Source organism: Staurois parvus, unplaced genomic scaffold (genome assembly GCF_062004578.1).
Source record: "Staurois parvus isolate SC_StPar_1 unplaced genomic scaffold, SC_StPar_1.0 ptg000548l, whole genome shotgun sequence".
Classification (NCBI taxonomy): Eukaryota; Metazoa; Chordata; class Amphibia; order Anura; family Ranidae; genus Staurois; species Staurois parvus.
The window spans coordinates 6,086,435-6,102,465 of record NW_028318344.1 but is presented as its reverse complement, the minus strand read 5'-3'; the positions used below and the strand labels follow the sequence as shown (position 1 = coordinate 6,102,465).

The 16,031-nt window shown below is 40.2% G+C and overlaps 1 protein-coding gene across 1 annotated transcript in view; it reads left to right on the top strand.

The window, feature by feature from the left end:
• The window catches only part of LOC149451143 (coiled-coil domain-containing protein 63-like), a 150,760-nt gene that overhangs the window by 109,714 nt on the left and 25,015 nt on the right, over nucleotides 1–16,031 (top strand). The window contains exon 14 of the mRNA XM_089690928.1: nucleotides 10,184–10,277. Within this exon, the coding sequence (XP_089547054.1) occupies nucleotides 10,184–10,277 (94 nt within the window). The remainder of the gene's footprint in view (nucleotides 1–10,183; nucleotides 10,278–16,031) is intronic.

The window sequence follows — 16,031 nt, the reverse complement described above, 5'->3', positions numbered from 1 at the left end:
GTGTAACTGACATCCCTAGTGACACCAATACAAGGATCAGTGCTAAAAAAAAAAAAAGCACTGACACTGTACTAATGGGCAGGAAGGGGTTACCATGAGGGGCGATCAAAGGGTTAACTGTGTGCAGGGAGTGTTTTACTAGGGGGCCATGTCAGTGTGCTTCACTGTAATCACACTGCTCTGGATGGCTGTGCTGTTCCCAGCCATCCAGAACAGTGTGCTTGAGATGACAGGGAGGACAACTGTTAGTAAACAAAACAGTTCTCCTCCCCGTTAGAGATCTTCAGAAATCACCAAGCGCCAGCGAGTAATTACTGGCCAGGACCTGGTGATTGACAGCCGCGGCTGCAAATGTCCAATGATGTCCTCACCCGACCCGGCCCTTTGTTTTCTTTCTTCGGTCCCCGGTGATGGCAGTTTAACTGTGGGCAGCCGACTGTGACTCCATGCCACTTCAATACCGGCAGTCCACTGCATATGCACGAGCCACACTGCGTCCCGTGATTGGTCCCACAGTCTCTTGGGATCTCTGACATGTCTCAAGAGGCTGCGGAGAAAGGAGGGGGGAGGAACTTCCGCATCATTTGCCTAGGCAGCCAGAGCAGAAGTGGGAGCGGCAATCTTGTTTTGAAGGGGGGGGGGGGATAAAAAGTGGAATTTCCCCTTTTGGGTGAATTTCTGCTTTCATTTCACTGTCCTAAGACAGATTGCAAACTTAATTTAAAAATGTACACAAATTTGTTTGTTTGAAATGATATCTGTGGAAACAGAAGCAATACATTAGACTGGGGATGCACCGATACCTGTATCGATATCAGTGTTGATACTAAGTATATTCACAAGTACTGATACTCTTAAAAATGCGTCCGATACCCAAACCGATACTTTGCGGTGCGGTTTGCCTCAATACAACATGTATGAATGCAAATTGCACTACAAAGAATAGCATGCAATTTGAACAGGAATTCAATTCCTGTTCAATTCACATGCAATTTCCTCACCACTCCTGTGTAAACTCAGGCTTGCGGTGTGATTTGTGTCATTTTGTATTCACGCAAATCGCACTGCACACTATTGGTACTTGGGTATCAGCGAGTACTTGACTGAAAGTATTGGTACTCGTACTCGCCGATCAAAAATTTTTTAACGGTGCACCCCTACATTACCCTAGGTTCACACCTAAGCGTTTTCTGCAGCATTTTGCAGAAACGTAGTACAGTCCATTTAACATGATTTCCTATGGGACAGGTTCACATCTCCGCGTTTTCACCCTGCTCTTTTTTTGGAAAGGGTCAGGGACTTTTTTTAACGCAAAACGTTGTGTTTTTGGTTTTATAGACTTCATTTGAAAGCTGCAGAAAAGCATGAATTGTGTTTTTGCTGCATTTTTTATGCATTTTGTGTTTAACCACTTCCCGTCCGGCCTATGGCCGAATGGCGGCCGGCAACAACCCTCCCCTTTCCGGGTGGATGCCATATGGCGTCCTTTCGGGCATGCCCAGTTTGCGCGCCTGCAGAGCCGCGCAGTGGCGCGATCTGTCACCAGCCGTGTACCTCGGACACGGCCGATGACAGATCTGAGTACCGGCCCCGTTGCCGGTACCATGTGACCTTCTGTGGCCATTCACAGCAGGTCACATGACAGTTGTATACAATGGATGGCTTCATTCATGCCATCCATTGTATACTCATGTGTCTAGCTGTGAATGGTCACAGCGATCACATGCACAAGCTGGACCAATCACAACCCAGCTGTGTCATGTGATTAGCCGTGGCCAAATCACCGCTAAGCACAAAAAAAAAAAAAACCCTGAATGAATCGATGTCATTTAGGTAAATGCTTGCTTATAGCAAAGTAATTCTTTGCTATAAGCAAATTGTGTAAAAAAAAAAACAAATACTGATCACTTACCCATGGTAACATTGTACTACTTTGGTCATAGTGAAATATGAAAAAAAAATCTTAAAAAAAGTAATAAAAAATTAAAAATAATAAAAAAAAATATATATATTTTTTTTTTCATACTGTCACCAGGCAGTGTCCCTGATCACCGCCATGCCAGTTATATGATGATGCTGTACTGCACTGGTGACAGTATGTAAATAAAAAAATAGTGAAAATAATTTTTGAAATTTTTTAATTTTCCGAAAAATTATGACAAAAAAAATACAACTTCAAAAAACTTGCCATGCCTCTTATGAAGTACGTCAGACTGTCTACTTTGCAAAAAGGGGTCATTTGGGGGATATCTGTACTGTTCTGACATTCTTGGACCTCAAGAAATTAGATTGGCTGTCAGTACTTCAGGATTGATCAATATTCAGATATATCCCATAGTTTGTGAACTCTATAACTTTCCTAAAAACTAAAAAATACATCCTAATTTGGGTTATTTTCACCAAAGAAATGTAGCAGAATACATCTTGGCCTAAATTTACGAAGAACAATTATTTAATTGCAAACTTTTATAACAGAAACAAAGAAAAACGTGTTTTTTTTTAAAAAAAAATTTGGTCTTTTTTTGTTAATTTAGCAAAAAATAAAAACCCCAGTGGTTATTAAATACCATCAAAAGAAAGCTCTAGTTGTGTGAAGAAAATGCTAAAATTTTAGCTTGGGTACAATGTTGTATGACCGCGCAATTATCATTCAAAGTGTGAGAGCGCTGAAACCTGAAAAATGGCCTGGGCAGGAAGTGGTTAAAATATGCCTAGCAACAAGAACATTTTAAAAAATGAAAAAAAAAAAGCAAAACGTGGAAAAAACGCAGCAAAAACACAAGTGCAAAACGGAATGCAAAACGCACAGTAGAAACGCCTCAAACACAATCTGCATTGGTGTGAACTTAGACAGTTAACACAGTGGGTTTGCAAAGAAAGGTCCAAAGGGATGTGTTATGTTAAGCTTCAACTTCAATAATTAGTGGTTATAATGTCAGGATTATTGAAAAATGTTTGAATTGTTGTTGCTCAGAAAAAAAATAAGTCCTTAGTAAAGCTCATCTTAACTATTCTATGAAACAGCAATTCAGAAAAATTATTTGATACAACCTAAAAAAATATGAGTTTGTATCTATTTAAAGTATTACTAATCAAAACCCCTCTTCTGCCTCCCAAGACCAAGTCTGGTGAAGAGGCATTGCTGGCCCTATATTGGTTTTCTTGTCTGTCAAAGATAACAATTTTTTTCTAGTATGAACCACTGAAAACTAAACAGGAAATTGTTAACAATTCCATTATCTTTCCGCCTGATTTGAGTTGGTTTAAATGATACTCTATGGTGACCCCTTGGAGTTATGTGATGTCATGTTGGATAGCCAATTGAGAGGATGCTATAGTAATGCCATTCCTGTTTGTTTTTTTCTGATTGCATTTTTAACCCTGGTTCTTTGGAGCTATAGGAATACTACAAGACTCCTACATAGTGGATGAGTGCGCTTTTTTGTCTGTTTCTAGTTTAGTAGTTTTAAACAGTGTGTAACAATGTGTTGTGCCGAGCCTGGGTATGCCTAATATGTTTTTATTCTCTATTTTTTCTAAACTTGAATAAAAAGAATGTGCAAAAAAAAAATCCATTAACTCTGCACTTCATCCTGAAAACATACCTGACAGCAAGGTTCACAGTCCCTCACAGCTCCTGGAAGGGTGGGGAGTGGACCTCATGGGGGGGGTATTTATGCTAGAAGGGGAGATTGGGGGGGGGGGATTTGGGCTAACAGAGGGATTTGGGGGTTAAGATGGGTATTTGAGCTTGGAGGGGGAATTTGTGCTAAAAGCATGGATTAGGGGGATTTATGCTAGGAGGCGGGATTTGTGCTAGGAGGAGAGATTTATGCCAGAAGGGGGGATTTGTGGGGGAGGATTTGTTCTGGGAGGGGGGGTATTTTTAGAGAGGACTTGTGCTGTGAGGGTGATTGATTTGAGGGTGAGGATATTTTGCAGGGGGTAAAGATTTGTGTTAGGATGAGAAATTTGAGGACAAAAGAGGATGTGTGTGTGTTGGGGGGGTGATTTGTTTTGGGTGGGGTAGATTAGTGCTGGGGGGGAAATTGGGGGGATTTAAGCTAAAAGGTGGGATTGGGGGGGGGGCAAAGATTTGTGCTGAGGGGGGGATGTAGAGGGGGAGGACATTTAGCATTTTTGTTTGGGGACAATTATAGCTTGCAGAGGTAATTTTTGCTTAGAGGGTGAGCGTGCTGATAAGTGCTGTTTTTTTTATGCTGAGATATGATTCTCACACATGGGGAGGGGCGTAGTTTGTCATCTTCCATAAGCGCTAGATAACCTTTACAGATGCAGCCTTCATCTACACAATGTATAGCTGGCTGCTATATTACAGTTCTAACCTGTGAAATTCCCTGATTAGAATGGCTTTGTAGCTGTAGTAGCAAGCTACACATGGAGCAGATCAGTCTATAAGGGAATCCGATCTCAGCTCTATGCTGTTTGGTGTTTATGGAGGAGATCTGCTGAGTGCCTGGGCTGTGAGCAGTGTAGGGAAGGAGGAGCTCTGCTGAGTGCCTGGGCTGTGAGCAGTGTAGGGAAGGAGGAGCTCTGCTGAGTGCCCGGGCTGTGAGCAGTGTAGGGAAGGAGGAGCTCTGCTGAGTGCCTGGGCTGTGAGCAGTGTAGGGAAGGAGGAGCTCTGCTGAGTGCCCGGGCTGTGAGCAGTGTAGGGAAGGAGGAGCTCTGCTGAGTGCCCGGGCTGTGAGCAGTGTAGGGAAGGAGGAGCTCTGTTGAGTGCTCTGCCAGACGTGATCCTGTCCTTCCTTTCTGCCTTTTCCTGTTCTCTTACCTGCTAACCCCCTGTACCCTGCCCTGTTGACCCTTATCCTCCGTCTTACTGACCCCTGTCTTCTACCCTACTAACCCCTATCCTCTACCCTACTGACTGCCTGTACTCTGTCCTACTGACTCTTGTACACTGCCCTACATCTCATCCTCTAACCCACTGCACACTGCCCTGCTGCCTCCTATTCACTGCTTTGATAACCACTTGTACACTGCCCTACAAACTGCTGACCTTATCCTCTGCCCTGTTGACCTTTTATCCTCTGCCCCCCTGACATTTTTTACTGCACCCCCACAGCAGACAGGCTAGATCCAGCCCTGAGTGCCAATAGAAAGAAAAAAATTGTTCTAGCCAATCAAGTAAGGAGGGATCATGCCATTGTATCTAGGCAAATTTCCTACACTCCGGCACACTTGGCAGATCTTAGAGCTTCTGAAGTAAATTTTTACACAATTTCTTATCTGCTATCTAGGGATATCTAGAAAGCTGTGACATAGGAGATGGTACAATAAAGACCTTAGAACAGCCTATGTGCACAGGTGCTCTCAAATGGAATAGTAAAAGGAATAGCGAGAGTCACTTTACTAAAGGCTTGGGAAGCATAAACTTTGGCTGCCAGTTACCTCTTGTTAAAGCGGAGTTCCACCCATTTTTTAAAGCGCCTCTATTTACATTGTACGTGTACTGAAAGCACGATTTGGGTAAACTTTTTTTTCATATTATAAATACCTTTAAATCAAGTTTCCGGACTGCAGTTCTGGTTCCGGCCACCTAGGCGATGACATGATGCCAGGACCTGACATCATTTGGTCATTTGGGTTCCTACTGACTGACTATCGTGGTACTTCGAAACAGGAAATGACGTGAATGGGAGAAGTTTGGCACCATTTTATTGGAGCCCTGTGTGGGGAACTTCCGCCGTCCCCGCCATTGTCATGGCAACCTGTAGTATAGCGTGTCAGTACTGCACAGGTGTAAGATCGTGTGGTGCATGCTGGGATAGCCAGCAGCACCAACTCCAGGAAGTAAAGACTTGCGGGCTTCAGATGCCCACAGCCATCATGGCGCCTGCCTGCTTCCAAGATCCAGGTAAAGTTTAACATATTTAAAAGTAATTACCAAGGCTATAACTAATAACTATATCCAATTGTTAATGTTAACGGAAAGGCAATCCTGGGTCTGCTTTTAAAAAAAATTTCTTCTGGGGACTGGAGCTCCGCTGTAAGAATCCCTACTCATTGCACATTCATAAAGTAATGTAAACCAAAAAAGTACCCATTTAGAGTCCAGCGATGAATCTGTAAGCAATGCCAGATCATTATTACATTTGAATAATCTAAAACTTGTCTGGACACAGCAGTTTATTTTCTTTTTTCTTTTTTACCACATACCATGTTTATGTTATGTGAACGATACTTTGGCACGAGCAATGATAAAATATTGTGCTAGCCTTTGAAAGAGTTCATTATCCTGCAGTATTTGATGGGCCGGCAGTAATGATTTATGAAGCTTAGAAGTTATTGCTGTGTAGACACAACATAATTATAGTTTATGTTCAGGCCTTGCACATTTGTGGATCGTAGCTGTCTATGAAATTAATTACATTAATTTTGTACATCGCTGCCTCTTTATAATATAAGTAAAAATATATTGAAAGTAATTTGCACATGGTTATCACAAAGTACATATTCCCAATTTTTTATGGTGTTTTACACTTGCTCACTGGTGCAGCTAAAGACTGGCCAACTTCATGCAGAAATGCTGTTGTAATTAGCAATTATATTCAATTATTTCTGATAAGAGGTGAACCGTTATTGGTGAATGCTTATTGGTTGGTACGCACACTACTGTTTGATTTTTTTAAATAGGGGTCTTTTTGGGTTACTTAAAGAGACTCCTCTATGTGAAAAAAGTAATGAAGTAATGCAGAAACTTTATAGCAGAGAACATAAAAAACAGTTTTATCTCACCTAAGCCCCACCTCCACTCTAATTCCTGCTACAACCCCCCAAAAAATCATGTACTTCTGAAATTTATGTTTTTGTACTTATTAAAGCTAGTTAAAAGAGAAATATGGCCAAAGTATTTTGTGGGTCACAAGAGTACACTTTCATTTTCCTGTGACCTGCGGTCAGCAAATAGTGGGCTGTTGCCTCTATTAGCTGTAAGGGCAGAGCAGCGCAAGGCTCTGGAAGGATACCCACAAATATTGTTGGGATCCACCTCACTGTCTGGATGAGAGCTGGCTCTGGCTAAAAGTTGGAGCCAGCCATGCCCACCTATTCCCCAGCCCAGTGTTCCACTGAGAGCTGGAGGAGCAGAGCAGAGAACAATGACTGACAGAAGACAGAGAACTGAGTGATCAGTAGCGATGTGATCGCTCAGCTCTCCATCTTAGAACTGGTGTGGGACAGCTGCATCTTGACACTGATGCTGCAGTATGGAGGTAAGTATGAAGATTTGTCTTTTTCATATCCCATTCTTCCCCTTTAAAGAAAATATTCTTTACACTGGCTGGCTTGGATTATTTCTTTCACAATACTTCTGCTGTCTATTTCTTTTCTATTTTTATGGGTTTTTTTGTATTTCTGATTTTTTATAATGGAACTGGTTGAGAGAAATGTCAAATCTGCTACAAGCAATTTTTAGGGGGTTGTAGGGAGCATAGACGTCGAAGCATTCGTTTGTAATATGCTAATAAAAGCAGTGATTTTGAGTAACCTCATGTAACACCAGCACTCACTGTAGATTACAGATTCATATTTATTCATTTCATTAAAGTTACATAAGTTAAATACATTCAGCGTTTCGGGGTTGTACAGGGTCCCTTCCTCAAGATGACAGGTTTTGGCCCTGCACAGCCCTGAAGCATTGACTGTTGCACAAATAAATACAGGTGAAGCTATAAACAGTTGAGCGCTGGTGACTCTTCTTCCTTTAACCGCGGTTCTGCAAGGCTCTGTCCGCTGTGATCACTACAAGTGCTATTCAGCTATCTGTTGCAGTGTTCTCAGAGATGGAACCCAGAACTTTTTATTATTATTATTTCTCCAGTCTGACTGTCTTGTGAAACTTATCCCCAGTCTTCAACAACTCCTATATCATGTTTTCGGTCTCTGACTATATCTTGTGGCATACAGTGGGGAAAATAATGTTTTTCTCCCCTGCAAATTTTGTAAGTTAGCCCACTTACAAAGAAAAGAAGGGTCTATCATTTTTATCATAGGTGTATTTTAAATGATAGAGACAGAATATCAACCAAAAAAACACATGATACAAATGTTATAAATTGAGTTGCAGTTCAGTGAGTAAAATAAGTATTTGATCCCCAAGCAAAACATGACTTAGTAGTTGGTGGAGAAACCCTTGTTGGCAAGCAAAGAGGTAAGACATTTCTTGTAGTTGGTTACCAGGTTTGCACACTTTCAGGAGGGATTTTGGTTTAGACCTCTTTATAGATTTCTCTAAATCCTTAAGGTTTTTTGGCTGTTGCTTAGCAACACACAAAGTTTCAGCTCCCTCCATAAATTTGCTATAGAATTAAGGTCTGGAGACTGGCTAGGCCACGCCATGACCTTAATGTGCTTTTTCTTGAGCTACTCCTTTGTTGCCTTGGCGTTATGTTTTGGGCCATTGTCATGCTGAAAGGCCCATGCATGAAACATCTTCAGTGTTCGGGCTGAGGTAAGAAGGTTCTCATCTAAGATTTTACAATTCATATCCCCGTCCTTTGACCGCTCAATGCGGCAAAGTCAACCTGTACTTTTAGCAAAGAAACAGCCCCAAAGCATAATGTTTCCTCCTCCGTGCTTGACTGTAGGGATGGTGTTTTCTGGACTTTTGGTTGATATTCTGTCCCTAACAATTAAAATCTACCTATGATAAAAATGATAGACCCTTCATTTCTTTGTAAGTGGGCAAACTTACAAAATCTTCAGGGGATAAAATAATTAAATAACTGCAGTCTCTGGTAGCATGTCCATGGTCTCTGACCATCTCATGTTGAATTTATACCGTTTCTGACAGCTTTCTGTAGCATTACTATCAATGAATATTATGTGTAGCCCTTTGATGATTTCAGAGCCCCCACATCAAGTGAACTGACCACCATTGATGAGAATGATGGCCTTTCTTCATTGTGGGAAACATGGTACTGATGGTTATGCACCCCCCCCCCTCTTCCCCAGGAAGAACATCTCCAGAGAGGGAAGGATATATGCATCTCCCTAGTGAGACCATGCCCTGATAAGCAAATGAGAGTGCACCTAGCGGCAGAATACTTGCTGTATCTGGCAAATCCTGTAAGTCTGTCACATTTCTGTAAAAGACAAGTTGTGTGACTTGCCAGACATGCAGTGCCGAGTATGCAAGTTCCAGCTAACAGCACCTATTGTATGGACAGGCCTGATAGTCTGATCTGCTGGTCAAGAGCCCCAGTATATTTATTGCATCCAGACAAGTGAGTGCCCCCAGTTATTTATTTATTACGGGCACTTTTATAGCTCTGTCAATTTACGCAGACATGACAGATATATATATATATATATATATATATATATATATATATATGAGGCCTAAAAGTGGTTACAACAAGAGAGGTTGATGCAGCTTTCTGCCCCTGGGTGCTGCCATGAGGTTGAAAACATATAGATGGAAGGTGTTCTGCAAGGATTGAAGCTATATTGGCACCCTATTCAAAGAGCCCCTTGGTGTTGCATGTGAGATTAGGCACACTGAGTGGGCTCTAATTGATGTTAGATACATCTGCTTGAAAGTTGAAGCAATACTCCCCGAGGTGCATTGTAACAGTTAGAGCAAGTAAAGTAACCATGGCTTATATATGGTTCACATGTATATATTTCAGCTGTATATGTATTGCCTGGGATTAAAAATGTATTTGTATGCATAGCCTGTATTTATATATGTTCATGGGGCAGCTGTAATGGTTGTGTCTTGCTGATCCTCTTATCTTTTCGAAATTCCACCAGACAGAATCTATCTAAAACCGTAAGCTTTCTGTAGTCTCTAATTACATTTAACACCCATAGTGCTCTTAGTAGCCATGAACCATGGCAGGTTGGAAACTGCTTGCTAGCAGTGGTTATTATTCATGGAAAGAAAGAGGTACATTTTCTTTCAGTGAATAATGTGATTTGGTTATGCTGACATATCCCCTACTGATTCATGTGAAGTGTGAATTTTGCTAATAGGTCTCAAGATATGAGTATACTAAATGCTACATAAATTATTAGCATGTAGACTTTTGCACCAGGCGGTGAGAAAGATGCAAAAATGATTTAATCGCCAGTGATGATAATTGAGCTGCACTTTCTGTGCACTTCTGTTTACAATGGATGCAGCTGATCACTTGTCCCTTTCTGCCTGTCTATCCAGAGATGAATATGACAGTGACAGCGAGTCCCCAACCGCAGATGAAGAAGAGAGACCTCTGACGGTGACAGAATTGCGAGAGAAGATTATGAGGGGGGTAAGATGCATTGTAAACATCACATTTCCCACAGGTTACCCACAATTAAATATAAACCAACTTTGTGAATGTAAGCTTTATAACAAGATCATAACATTTTATTTAATTAATGAATGCACATTTTATAGTGATCCCCAAGGTTTTTGGAACAAAAGGAAAAACATTCTATATTGCTTGCAATGTACTAAATATATAGAAAGTATATTGAATAATAATGTAAGGAGGATGAGCAAGTATCTTATTTTTAATTTTGGTACATTGGTATTGAAGAAGAACTCCGGGCAAAACTTTTATTTTCCCATGCAGTGGGGCTGTGCCCGCACTGCATGAGTTAGCTGTTCGTTTTTGTCTAGGAGATTGCAGAGCAGAGATATACCTACCTAATTCACTGATCCTCTAAGTGTAAGACTGGTCCCCACTGCTCCTGCCCCTCCCCACTGCACACTAGTGGTCTTGTGAATTGACTGTTCCTGACGTCATCACGCCCATAGACATGAGGATGGCAGGAACAGTCTACCGCTGGACTTGAGGGAGTTTTACATTACTGTATCAAACCAGTTCACATACATTTTGTCCCTAGTGCTTTGTCCTGTGCCCTGCCTACATTTTTACTGTTCTTTCTGCCTGGAAACTGAGAAATGTCCATGGCGTCCAAAAAGCATCCCTTTAGGTCAAAAGTGGTTTTAGACCAGCTAGAGAACAGTGATAGTAAATTAGAACTACTTGCAGAATTGTTTACTAGACTCTTGTTCAGACAGATTTCAGTGAGTTATTCCTAAAAATTACAGGCCAATAAAAAAAATACATATTTTCATGCAAAAAAAGTACCGCTTTGAGCACAGAAATATGGACATAATCAGACCGCTAGGGAGGTTAAGTGTCTTATGCTTGTGGATTCTCATACTACTATGCCATGAATAGACTCAGCAAAATGCAGATGCTGGAAGTTTGTTTGCTTTTAACCTGACCCTCTGAAAGTGTACAGTATACAATTTAGAACTGCTTTTCCTTGGTTTGAAGTCTGTTTGTACATGTTTAATTTTATGGACCCTGAGCTTTTGGTCAGACCTTCTGAAGCAGGATTTATTCATCATTCCTATTCTCCCTTTAGCACAGAGTAGATCAAATATTTTTCACAAATGGTACATACAGACATTAACCACTTGCTTCCCAAGTCTATTCTGAAGTTTCTCTCCTACATGTAAAAATCATAACTTTTTTTGCTAAAAAATTACTCAGTACCCCAAACATTATAAATATATTTTTAAGCAGAGGTCCTAGAGAATAAAATGATGGGTGTTTGAAACTTTTTATGTCACACGGTAGTTGCGCAGCGATTTTTTTAAAAGCAAGTTAAAAAAAATACACTTTAATGAGTTTGAATACAAAAAAAACAATACATAGCACAATGTTTTTGAAAATATAAAAGATGATGTTATGCTGAGTAAATAGATACCTAATATGTCACGCTTTAAAATTGCGCAAGCTCGTGGAATGGCACCAACATTCACCCAATCCCATTTACAGTTTAATCAAGGTGCTTAGGTAGGTTTGTTGGCCTCCCCTGCTGACTGCTGAACTTGTTCAGTGGAAAATTCCTTCACTAGGAGTCCATTTTCCTGGACAGTCACTTTGACAGGCTGACACTTGTATTCACTCTCCTCCCCTATTCTTTTGCACCATCACCGATTGTTCCACTGATTGTACAATGATTTCCTGACATAAAATATGATTAGTGACCAGCCTAGCATCTCTAGACATCTTAAGGAGATAACGGATAAGTCCGGCAGTTGTGTCTTTTTTTTGCTGTTCCCAGACAAAAATGTATTCTGAGAAAAATGAAGGAAATATCTGGCATGCCCTGGTTGCAGGAGGCTATGAAATGAGTAATTGGTAATTTAGCCCCTGCCATTCCAAGTCATCCGAAAAGAAATTACCATAGTAGAAAGGCAGTGGGGGATAGAATGACTACATGCCTGTTGATGGTGAAATGCACTTTTTGGTTTATCACTGGATTCCTCATATTTGTTTACTTTGTTAGGTTCTATACTTTCAACATAATTTACAGGGCTTTGCTGAGAACATCAAACTGTCCAATTGTATATATCGGTTCTGTCTTCTTTTTATACTTGTTTATAGTGTACTAGTGTCCCTACTAGAGTCATTCAGACACACATCCAGGCTCCCATCAAACTGAGTGGATGCCAAATAACCAACCACTAGGCTGGAAAAAAATCCAAAGTTGCAGGAGAAAACAAATGCAAAGAGAACATAAACACTGCACGTGGATGTGTTGGGATTTTAACCCTGGACCTTGGAGCAGCAAAACAAGATTACTAAGCAATTAGCTGCATTCAAAATCAAATGTTTGTATGTAGAATGCCCCCTAGGAGCAATCAGCAGCTATATTTATATCTATCTTCTTGCAATAATTATAGTACGCTTTAGTATAAAGAGGGTTACTTGGCTGCAATCTGGGAAGAAACACATATAACTACAGAATGTTAAACCCAACTGCAAACAATTCTTTTGTTTTTAGTTTAAGGTGGAGTAGAGAGGAGTTTAAACTCCACTCAGGTCTATTCTGTCTCTGGAGAGATTTTCTATAAACCTTCCTGTCTGTGTCCCATTGAAGAGATTTTCCAACATCCTGCCTGATTAGGAAGTTAGGGTAAATGTCCCTAGTAACGACACAGATGGTAACAACTCCATAATAATTCCATGTGTTCTATTTCTAGTACAGGTTGGAGATAAAGCTGTCTCTTGTAAGTGTTTCTCTGTGCTACACTGTAATTTTAATTGGCTCCAGTTTTGTAAATGGGCCCTAGTGAATAATCAGTTCGGCATATTTGCAAGCATATTCAGTAAAGTACACAAAAAGCAAAACTGAGGTATTAAATTTAACCCATAATAGCTTTTACAGATCACTGAAAGAAGAATTTGAATGTACATCCTACTGTTTCATAAACAACATTACATTGAAATATATATGTTGCTTGTAGACACCAGTCAAATTCTGCTGTAGACTGCAGGTGAGTGACAGATCATAAAACAATAGGCAGTGCTCACAGCTTGTTTCACGTTCGTATTTCTAGGCTTCCCACAGGTTTATTTTATGTACATAAGTACTTGGTACAATTCATGAGTCAAGTAGAACAAACTATTAGGACAAGTAAAAGGCCATAGCTAAACCAATAATATGGAAATAATAGGGAAAAAATTCACAGACACCATGGATTAAAATTAACATAAACCTGTGACAAAACCTGAACAAATCACGCTGAGCATATGATGAAAGATTGTGGAGGTTATCTTCAGTGAAAACCATATGTCACCATGATAGGTACAAATAAAAATGTCTGCAATGCATATCTTTACCTTTCCTTTAAAAATCAAGCTTTGTTCACTATTGCTCAATTTCTCTTTCATGGACCTCATGCTCATGGGTATATCAAAATACTTCTGTGTATGCTGGAGTTTTTTGTCAGCAGCTGGAAGAAAAATCCAGCAAATTGCTCATTTTTGATTGTACTTACGCTTGTTTACAGACGTATGGTGTTTATGCATGTATACTTATTCTATTGGCTAGATTATTAATTTATTCTAGCCACTCAAATGCAGTTATGTGAGTTTATATGTGTTTATGCACATATATTACGCCAGTAAGCCCCTCTACATAAGCAGGTTTGGGGCATTTTTTATGCCCCTCTACCCTGCTCTAAAAGTTTACACCGCAATCAGCATGGACACATTGGTTAAAATGAAGCTGTGTTCAGAGGCATGAAAAAAAATTAAAAATCCATCTACAAGCAGTGTTTTTTTGCCTGTGTGCATGAGGCCATAGCCTGTGCTGGTCTGTCCTTCCAGCAGTCATAATTCTACTTATTAGACATGTCAACAAACATCCTACAGTTATTAGAACAATAGGCACTATACCTCACCCTTTTACAGAATCTTACACCTCATAATTTAACTCATGACTTCTGAGAAGCATAGGCTCATTTATCATCAACTAATAAATCAAAACCTTGCCCCCCAAAAAGACACAGAGTCTAATTAAATTGGAAATAAGGCAAGGTCAAAGTTTTATTGAAGAGCAGTGGAATGCGCCCTGGCGTAACCTTTTTCCAGAGTTCAGGCTCCACCCAGTCACCTCATGTCTTCGTAGCCAATCCTAATGGAACCACTTAACCTCCCTATGTTAGGTTAATACCCATGGAGATGCCATGCTTCCAGCAGTCAAGGCACCTTTTCCATAGGTGAGGGTTCAAGGGCCTTCATTCTGCATTGATGGTAAAGTGGTGTACCACATACCTGTGCTTTTCACATATAAACAATGACTATTCTACTGATACATGTTTTGTGCTCAATAATGTAATGTAGATGTCATTCTTTTCTCTGAAAACCAATAAAAACCTGCTGACAAAGAAAGGTCAAGCTTGGCTCCACCCTGCACATTCAGGCACCTATTGGTTCTCTAGAGTCATTCTCACCAATGTGAAAGGCCAGGAGAAGAGAGGGGCAATACGCACACTTGACAGTATTTGAACAAGCTGAGTTTTTCATATAATTTCAGCTTCCTTTTTCTATGGATGTGTTGATCATTTTGACTTATGTTCACTTAGGATAACCTCTGCTTATGTGATTATTCATTGAAAAATAGAAAAGTGGCAGCAGAAAAAGATGGTCCATCGAGTCTGCCCATTCATTCATCATTGGCTTGATTTCAATTGCCCAGGCTTGTGTTTTGGTTTAGCCTAAAGCTTGAGAAAAACATTCAAGAAAATGGTTGCTATCTTTAAAACTGTATCTGAAAAAAAACTTGTATGTAAAGAGCTAGGAGGCCCTAGTTTAATGGGAAACGGATCTGTGGCAAACATGCAGCTGCCATTGCTGACCTTACCTTCTCAAAATGTATTTTTCCCTGATGGCCATGCCAATCCAATAGTTTTTTTTTTTTTGCTGAAACATTGAACTGAAATAAGCTCAGGAGTTCTGACCTCACTTTAACTTTCTAATCTGTATGCTTGTTGCAGATCTGTAAAAGCATTGAAGTTAAGGACAGGTATGCTGCAATATTTTCCAAATGATCAGCAATGGCAGCATTCCATGTTTCTCTGACCACTGGTTTTCTTCCGTCTACACTTGCAGTGCTTTCCAAATGTCAGTCGCTTTTCAGAGAGCATTTGAAAGATGATGAGGATGCATTGTATCTGTTTTTAACCCCCTAAATTCCAGACTACTCTCCTGGAATTGCATGCATTTTACTTCCACTGCCAAACACAACAGGGATATAATTCCTGTGGCAGTGGCATGTGATCAGCATATTCTGACAGCTGCAGATCCTGCTTGCAGAATACAGTGTTCCCGAATGAGGGATTCCTCCATCCATCTTGTTTATGTGGATGGAGAAATCTGTTTGGTTTTTTTCTTATTCAGTCCTCTGGCTGAACAAAAAATAAATAAATCTAACAGTGTATGACCAGCCTAACACAGACTATAAAGCTAAGCCACACTAACAATTTTAATCGTAGGCGATCGAGGGATTTAACTACTTGCTAGCAGTAACATTTGTGCTACTAGAATTGCTATAATTAATTTTTAGCAATGGTAATCGATTACTAAATATACCAAACAAATGGTTTCCATTTGGAATTAACAACACAAGATGTATTAGTAGTCAGTCTTATGTCATCACAATGCTCTAATCACATGCCATTGATCACTGCAAGTTGTTACTACATATTATTGTGT